We start from the raw sequence: 9,647 nt of genomic DNA, 5'->3' as shown, positions 1-9,647 counted from the left end.
CCCCCCAAAAAAAAAAAAACACGCCATGTCTAAATCATTTTAGCAACAAAAACAACTTTAGTGACAGCAGTTACATAAAAACACAACCTTGGCTAAATAAATAGAATGACTGCAGTGCAAAGATGTCAGCCATGTTAAAAAAAATGCTCTTGAATAAAAGCAAAAGTCTAAGGCAGGTACCTCTGTTGTCCTTCGGGAAAATGCAGGAACTATTTTTTTTAAAAATGGCTTGGCACAGTGAGATTGTCGATAATGCACAGCAACACGCCTGAGAAATAAACTAACACACATTGTTTTTGGCGTTAAATCTCTATGGCTTCACACAACAACCAACCACCACAAATTTCCTTTACACAAACACACACACACACACACGCACATGTGCACGCACACACTTGGTATTAATCTTATTTCCTTCGGACAAAATCATTTCAAATACTACACTCTGTGGTGCTATATACTGTAGAACCATGCAGGCTTTAAAGAACCCTTAGGGGTTCCTTTGACGGACCCTTCAAAATGGTTTAAAGAACCATTTAGGGGTGCCATATATGAAGCATGTTTTTTGGTTCTATATAGCACCTTTTTTACGAAGAGTGTACCATTCCATACCCTGCCTCTCGACACGCACGCACACGCACACGCACACACACACACACACACACACACACACACACACACACACACACACACACACACACACACACACACACACACACACACACACACACACACACACACACACACACACACACACACACACACACACACACATTTTGTTTGCCAGCAGCATTCCGTCTGTTATCGGGGTCCTGTTATCTGCTCCCCCTCAGTCTCCTGCTCTCCCCACTGCCCAGTGGTGGTGGTCAAGACCTGGTCAAGGAGTGCCACTCAGGGAAGTGGTCTATCTCGCCCGGCTCGTTGATCATCTCATCACCGTGTTTGAGGGTCAGTTTGTACCTCAGGCGTACCGGAGTCTACAACGACATGCACAGAAATCTCACATCAGTTCTTCAGTATGTCGTAATAAACGTATTAATACAGAAAACATGTAACAACTCAACTTCAAATGTCTAGTAAATAAAGCAATGGCTTTAAAGAGTAATTCCTCTTTCACATTATACTGTATGTCCACAGGACACATAATGTATGATTGGCTAAATTAGACGAATTGAAAGCTATACTGTACTTTACATCACAGCTCAATAAGACCAGCTGAATCTGTGAACACATGTATTGCAATATACAGTTAAGCCCAAAATTATTAGCCCCCCTTATGAATTCAGACATAATCCTTTGTTTATACATGAAAATGACCATTTCCAAAAATGTGCCTAGTTTATATGATTACAGAAGCGCAGAGACGGTTTGCCCACAAAGTTTGATGATCATTGTTTACTCATGCTCTGATTTGTGACAAGAAAAGCAAAAAATTACATGTTCAAAATTATTAGCCCCCAGACCATTAATAGTCAATAGTGTAGCCTTTCTTTGCTTCAACTGACAACAACTTCTTTGAATAGTCTTTTACTAGGCTGGCACATATCTCTTAAGCACTCTTTAGCTCCAGCTCGTTCAAACTGCATGGTTTTCTTGTATGGACTCTTGCTTTAAGCACGTGCCACAGATTCTCAATGGGGTTGAGGTCTGGTCTCTGTGTAGGCTATTCCAGCACCTTGATTTTGGTATTCTTTAGGGCGTTTTAGACCACTCTTCACTATGCTTTGGGTTATTATCATGCTGAAGGACCTGGTGGTGACCTAAGCCTAGACTAAGAGCAGGCGTCTTGATGTTATCCCTCAAAAGGTCAACATAATCTTTCTTTTTCATGATCCCATGCACCCAAACAAGGCTCCCTGTGCCTGAGACAGCAAAACAGCCCCATAACAAGATGCTCCTACCACCATGCTTCACTGTGGGAACTGTATTTTTATGGTTGTAGGCCTTCCCTTTTTTCGCCAAACATAGGCAACATCCATGTGCCCAAACAGCTCCAGTTTAATGTCATCAGACCAAAGGACAGTTTTCCAAAACTCATTTTTAGCTTTTAAATGTGCATGGGCAAAGTTCAGTCTGACTTTAAAGTGCCCCTTTTGGAGTAAGAGGTTTTTCTCAGCCGATGACCTTGGAGGCCTCCACAATAAAAATCCCTCGCTACTGTCTTCCTCAAGACTTTAACCCCAGAGGTCTCAAGGTCAGCAACTATCATTTTGGCAGATGTGCAAGGTTGCTTGCTAACATCCCTGATGATTTTTCTCTCTAGATTGAGATATTTAGCATTTTCATCCACACTTAGGTTTGTTATGCACAAACTTGGAACTCTTTGTACTTTGTAATGATGCCTTGCACGGCTGTTCTACAGACTGTGAAGCATCTAGAAATTACAGTATAGCCTTTCTCCATATTATAGGCCTCAATGATGTTCTTTCTGAGGTCCAGACAGATTTCCTTTCTCTTCAGTATGCCTGTAAAGGCAGTCCCCTCTCAGACAGGTGTTCAAGTGCCTGTAGGCCTGTTCCTTGAAGTCATTAGGTAAACAATCAATGCTGGTTGGGTGTTCAGGTGTTGTCTGGACATTAACTAACTGCAAAGGTGGGGCTTGAAAGGTGACAGGTTGGTCGTGTGTGTTTAAAAGCAAAAACAATCACATGGGGGCTATTAATTTTGACCACTCCACTTTTCACACAATTTGAGATTAAGCATTCCTAATAATATATTAACACTCCAAAATGCACCAGATTCTACATAATAACACTGGCGAATGTTTGATTTTTAAAATTTGATCAGGGATGAAAAATTTAGGGAGAATTTTAGAGTAATGTTCCAAAATTTCAGGGGGGCTAATAATTTTGGGCTTAACTGTACATCTGGCTCGCACATATATTGCAATATACATCTGGCTCACACATATATTGCAATATACTGTACATCTGGCTCACACATACATATTGCATTATACATCTGGCTCGCACATATATTGCAATATACTGTACATCTGGCTCACACATACATATTGCATTATACATCTGGCTCGCACATATATTGCAATACTGCATTATCTAGCTCATACACATAGCGATCGTGTTGGAGCAAAGATAACAGTACCCAATGATGACTGTGCAACACAGGTTCATTTCCTGTCTGTGTTGCTTTATGATGAAAATGTCTACTAAATACAGGCTACCCATCTCATTTATAGCTACACACACACACACACACACACACACACACACACACACACACACTAGTAGACTAGACTGATAGGCCTTGTCTAGTCCTGCGTCTGTCACGCAGAGCATGACGAGAGTTGCATCATCAACGTGGCATGCAATGTGGGGGTTGTGTGGGGGATGTCGTGTGCCTCTCAAGAATTGGGACCGTGCGGCAATCACAACCACACGTCTCCACCGCGTGCAAATGCACCTCACTTCCTTCAGGAGGACAGGGCAGGCCGTAGGGTGTAGTTGTGGGTGTTGTGGACGTAGCGGCAGTCTTACCCTCTGAGGGTTGGCCAGCAGCAGGATCTGTGAGATGGAGGCCGGGGGCAACAGAGGGTTGTACGGGGGCAGGTCCTTCCCTGTGGCCGGCTGCAGCTTCACCACCATACTCTGGAGTGGGAGAGAGAGAGAGAAAGAGAACAGTCAATGTGGGCGACATGTCAAACACCATGTCTAGTTACCATACTCTGCAGTGGAAGAGAGAGAGAGAGGGAACAGAGATGCGAGGCGTTTGGGAGGGTGGTGGGCTGTAAGTTTGGCTACGGAGTAAACTGACGAACAGAAGACGTTGGTGATTTAGTGAAATGAGGAAGTCATGAAAAGACGCTGGATCACTGCATGATGAGGGGGAGAATCAATGAGCTGCTGACACATGCCACAGAATATGGGGAAGCTGAACAAATCAAAAACAATAACGTGAAAAACACATAAAGCAAAAAAAAAAAAATCAAATCAATTCACAACAGATAACTGTCATGCTGCACAAACTCATAGAAAAAACACTTTTACACAAAAAAATTATGAGAACATTATGCAAAAATATGTCAAAATAACCAAATCTCCACACTTACAAAATCTGCAATTGAAACCAAAGAACTTTGTCAGTATCTTTAACCCCCATGCCTGACTACCATGAATCATTAACGCATGACGTTAATAAGAGAGTGCCTTTTTCAACCGTATCAGAACTAGAGCTGGAAAAGGAGGAGAAAGAAGAGTCCTCTAAATATCCACTACTCTGGTCTTAGTGGAGGTAGAGGAGGAGGTGAGAAAGAGAAGAGTCCTCTAAATATCCACTATGAGCCAATTTAACAGTGTCCAGGTGTCTGGCCTAGTTGATGTTAATGATGCAGATGATGCAGGGTAAAACATCTTCCTGTTTCTGTCTTTCCTATAGACTGAGCTGTTCCAGAGGAAGTTAGTTTACACAGTGGTGACATCTTGTGAAATAGGCTAATTCTGGTCTTAGTGGAGTAGAGAGAGAGGAGTCCTCTAAATATCCACTACTCTGGTCTTAGTGAGGGTAGAGAAGGAGGTGAGAAGAGGAGTCCTCTAAATAACCACTACTCTGGTCTTAGTGGAGTAGAGAGAGAGGAGGTGAGAAAGAGGGGCCGTCCCATCACTACTCATTGTGATATTGACACGATGAGTCATCAGTATGGGACGACAGCCAGACCAGACCAGACCAGACCATGCTGACTCACAACAGCAGTTGACCGCACATGAGTCAGAGACACATACACACACAATGGATTGGCACAGGGAAGAACGTAGTCACTGATGAATGATTTTCACACACAGAGAGAGAGAGAGAGAGAGATGGAGAGAGAGAGCTATTCAATTTAGTGGAATTCAATGTTTCAGCATCAGTATCATGAATTAGATCTAAAGTGATGAATCAGATCTAATGTAACAAAAAAATGATGACGCACGCATGTATGAAATGACTAAATAAAGGATGAACACGAAGGGAACAAGGCAGATCAGTAGTGACCTAACAATGCAGAATAAAAATATTTCTTCGTTATCCATCAATCAAATTTAGCATTCATGTGTAGATATAATAAGTGCATATGCGTAGCGGAGAATAATGAAATAGAAGTTAATAAGGGCACAGAATAATCGTATCTACGTTAACGTCGTCAGCTGATACCTTTGGGACGGCAACCTGGAACTGGACGTCTGATATGGGCAGCGCTGAAGTGTTCACCGTGGAGACGATCACCACGGCGATGTCTGGGCGTGTGGGGGGGCTGTCCCGGCAGAAGTGCAGGCACACGTGGACCCCCCAGCGGTCGTACACGGTGATTGGCTCCAGCCGGCCTACGCAGGTGAGGGAGAGGTGAGGTACACAAACAATTGCAGTACTTCATTCATTCATTTACCTACTCACCCATCCATTTACTCATCCATCCACTCATTCACCCATCCATCCATCCACTCATTCATCCATCAATCAATCCATTCATCCATCCATCAATCCATTCATCCATCCATCAGTCGATTCATCCATTTATCCATCCATCAATCCATTCATCCATCCAACAATCCATTCATCCATCCATCCATCCACACATCCATCGCATTCCTACATGCATGCCTTTATTGGACTCACTTGGTTTCACAGAATCTAAAGACACAAAGATGTCCGTCAGCGACTTGTCCAGTGGAGGCTGTGACATCACAGAGGGTTGATTCTGGTTGCCCAGGTTACCCAGGTTACCCAGCGCAGGCCTGGGTTGGATAGCTGCCCTAATATAATATAACATAATAATATATATATATATAATATGAGCGGAAATGTCCAACAACCAATGACCACTTGACTGTCATATCATACTCCAGAGGTGCATTCAAATTTGGCAAACAGTGGCAAACGTTTGTGGTGAACATGTTTTCTTTGAACAGTTACTTATGAACGAGTTGGTGCTAACATTCCATTCTAACGGTAATTGCATTGTTGCCTTCATCACACTCACGTTTGCGGAGCACTACCTCCTCAGACTGTTTGCAATTGTTCGCAAACATTCGCCTATGTTCGTTAACTTGAACGCACCCCTGATCTCTTTCAATGATATCAGATATCATATACAGTATATTCCAGATCTCCCTACCCTGATGACCCATTCTGGGTTGTGGAGTTCAGTCCACAGCCCCTTGCAATGAGGACGGGATCTGTTCCATTAGCCCTCTGCTGCAGTCCAGTGTCCTTGGCTGGTCGCTCTGGACTCCTGACAATATCCTCCAGCTGAGATAGACAATCACAGTGGAAGTCATATCATACAGTACTTTCCCATGTATTAGTTGCATTGTGTATAGGCCAAAGGGCAGTTTTATGCAAGTTAAAAGAAACAAAACCATATTAATACCGTATTATCTGCCCCCGTGTATTAACCTCATAGCTAAAACATTTTTCCAAAATCAATGTGTAAGCCGCGGCTAATAGTCCGGAAGTTATGACGGTAATGCTCCCGTCACACTGGATATCCCCAACAAGGGCCGGGTTTCCCAGATTCGTTAAGAAGCTCCTAAGTGTTAAGAACTTCTTAGGAGCGCTCTAAGAACGTTCTAAGAACGCTCCTAAGAAGTTCTTAGCACTTAAGAGCTTCTTAACGAATTTGGGAAACCCGGCCAAGGAGAAGTAATAGTAAAAGTTGTATTTATATAGCACCTTTCACAAGTTACTCATGCATGCCCTTTCGATTTAATTTCAATTGTTATCGTAATGTAATTCATGCCTTTGACTTGTCAACAAGAAGGAACCACATGAAGCCGGCAAGTGGATCTTACCTCGATGAGCTCCTCAAAGTAGGACCTGGAGGGACTCATCGGAGAGGGGGAGGGGCTTGCAACCCCTGAAACAGACAGACGTTGAGGTTAGTGCTTTCTGCACTGGCACCATAAAGCTACAAGGAGCTCCACTGATTAATACAGAGAACACATAAATGCATCAGTAGATAATGTGTTGGGTGATTGAGATTCTTTTTTTTTTTTAAGAAATAATTGTTACTTTTTTGAATGAATCTCTAAATCATTGATCACAACTCTGGCTGATTTTCTAATTATCACAGTGAGGTGAAAGGTACACTATGCAAGATATTCACTTTAACGTAACGTTTATGAAGCCAATTTGATGGTAAACAAACTTGTAATAGGGGAATCGTTCACCTAGCATAGCCATACAGCATAGATGTAGCGAGTTGCTAACAAGAGAACCAGCCATGCAAGTTCAAGAACAGCGCCCCCGAATCATCTCCCAAGAATCGTGAAACAGTATCTTGGCCAAAAGGAGTTTTCACCTCTTGCTAATCATTCATCTCCACGACAACAACATTGTCATTATGTACAGGAGGAACAAGTCATGACAAGTAGGCTATTTACAATGGCAGAGTAAAATATAAATATATTGCGAATCTAGAGGGAGCTCTATAGTTGCCAAAAATACTTGAACCCGCATAGTGTACCTTTAATGTGCATATTATTCTCTATGGTGTGAGAAATCGTGAGAAATCATGTAAGGAGGCCTGTTGCTAATCATTCACCTCCGCAATGAAAACATTTTCATTGTGTACAGGAGGAACAAGCCACGAGAAGAAGGCAAATTTAAAGGGAGCTAACAGTCCCCAAAAAATACCTGAACCTGCATAGTGTACCTTTAATGTGCATAATTATTCTCTGTCGTGTGAGAAATCATGACAAATCACGTAAGGAGGCAGGCAATACCCAGAGACACCATGTCATCGTCAAAAATCAGGAGGGCATTGGAGTCCTCTGAGGCTCTGTGATTAGGAGAGGAGTCAGCCGGCGATGCTGACGAATTTGGTTGTGACCCCTCAAAAGCACAGAAATCAATAAGATGGTAGCTCCTGATTGGGCTGGCAGGCTCTGAAACTATATAATAATAATAAATAATAATTAAAAAAAACAATTAGCTCATGCATTTGTCTTAACATAGCTTTTTTCTTCCACACTAGTATATTTATACACTTTGAATAACATTTTAAGAATTATTTTGTATTCATTTTGCATGTTGATTATTGTCAACTAGCAATGCCAGATGATACAAGTTGATATCATATACAGTATTCCTGTATATATATTTACATATGTGTAGATAATGTATACATTTCTCTATGTAAATAATGATCTGTTGATGACGGTGTATTGCACAGACTGACTGAATGTTTGACTGAGATGACTTGTAGTGCACCTGCGTCAACAGACGGCCCCGTGCCTCCATTGCAGTTCACTTCCTGTTTTTCTACCGTCTCTTTGTAGAGGTTAACCACAGAAGTCAGCTTGTCGTTGGCCTGCAGAATTAAAGCTGGAGCAGAGGTAAACCACAACAATATATCAGAAACACATTATAGATATATACATGTATAAGCATTTACTTCATCTGCATGGACTTCATCCAGAGTATGACTATTGCAATTATGGGGTTTACATGAATTGTTGATAGAATGTTTCATTCATATCTACCGTTTACATGCAATACTGCATAGTTTGGTTATTACAAGACAGCTGATTGTGTAAAAGCTTCTGCTTCTGCTCCAAAACTCCTTGGGACGTTATAATATTATTAAGGTGTACACATGACAGACAGACAACGATGATTATTCGGGTTAAGGCAATCAGAAAATACTGTTTACATGGCAGCTTCTGAATATTGTCTTATTTCTAAATATCGCATGCACTCATTGAGCGATCCGTAAAATTGTGCCAATCCCTGGTCGTTAGCTACAGTTAACATTCACATCACATTCACATCACCTTGAATTTCCCCTTGGGGATCAATAAAGTATCTATCTATCTATCTATCTATCTATCTATCTATCAATCAATCATCCGAATGAGGATTGTGAAATGTGATCTCATTGATTTTGACCGTGGCATGATGGTTGGTGCTAAGGCTGACACTGGATGGGCTAGATAGAGCATAACTGCTGATTTCCTTCACAGACCTTCCTTCATATCAGTCTCTAGATTTGACTCAGAAATTCATAGAATTGTGCAAGAAATTCACAGAATTGTGTGAGAAATTCACAGAATTGTGTGAGAACACCATTCCTGCTGTGGACGGAAACAACTTGGTGATGCTGACTCAACCTCGGCGAGGTCAAACGGAGAATGTCCAGACTGGTTTCGAGCCCACAACAGAAAGACTAGTAATTCAGATAACCACTCTCTCTGTTATTATTGTGGTGAGCAGAAAAGCATCGGAATCTGAATGTACAGCTGACTGACTGTGATCTCTCTGAATGCACAGCACAGTGAGCTGAGAGATGCTTCTCTGACTCACCACAGTTTTGAGGCGGACAGGCGACAGCAGCAGGGAACCGCAACTGTGGCAGGACCGGAGACTTGCAACTAAACGTGAACGCGCAGCTGACAAATCTACAGGACTCGCGAGATCACGTCAACATGGACCAGAATCTCAAAAGGGAATATTGGCAACATCTTATGGAATCCAAGCCACGTGGAACTGAGGTTGTTTTGAAAGCAAACACCCTACCTATTATTAGTACAGAGTGTTCCTTATAGAGTGCACAGCGAGGGTCAAAAGCAAACGGCAATATAATGCTTCAAAAAACTAATCTGAACAGACTGTGCTGACTCTTGTATCTGATGGGTGCTACTGTATACAGT

The 9,647-nt window shown here is 42.1% G+C and overlaps 1 protein-coding gene across 1 annotated transcript in view; it reads right to left on the bottom strand.

The window, feature by feature from the left end:
• LOC134088303 (ADP-ribosylation factor-binding protein GGA3-like) overlaps nt 1–9,647 on the bottom strand; it is an 18,801-nt gene continuing 9,154 nt past the window's right edge. The window contains exons 10-17 of the mRNA XM_062542244.1: nt 8,209–8,322; nt 7,722–7,889; nt 6,789–6,853; nt 6,113–6,246; nt 5,614–5,750; nt 5,152–5,321; nt 3,498–3,608; nt 1–977 (exon numbers count right to left, since the gene is read on the bottom strand). Coding sequence (XP_062398228.1) covers nt 867–977; nt 3,498–3,608; nt 5,152–5,321; nt 5,614–5,750; nt 6,113–6,246; nt 6,789–6,853; nt 7,722–7,889; nt 8,209–8,322 — 1,010 coding nt within the window. The 3' untranslated portion in view covers nt 1–866. The remainder of the gene's footprint in view (nt 978–3,497; nt 3,609–5,151; nt 5,322–5,613; nt 5,751–6,112; nt 6,247–6,788; nt 6,854–7,721; nt 7,890–8,208; nt 8,323–9,647) is intronic.

This window comes from Sardina pilchardus, chromosome 1 (genome assembly GCF_963854185.1).
Source record: "Sardina pilchardus chromosome 1, fSarPil1.1, whole genome shotgun sequence".
Lineage (NCBI taxonomy): Eukaryota > Metazoa > Chordata > Actinopteri > Clupeiformes > Clupeidae > Sardina > Sardina pilchardus.
The sequence above is the reverse complement of the archived record's forward strand: the minus strand, read 5'-3'. Positions and strand labels throughout refer to the sequence as shown.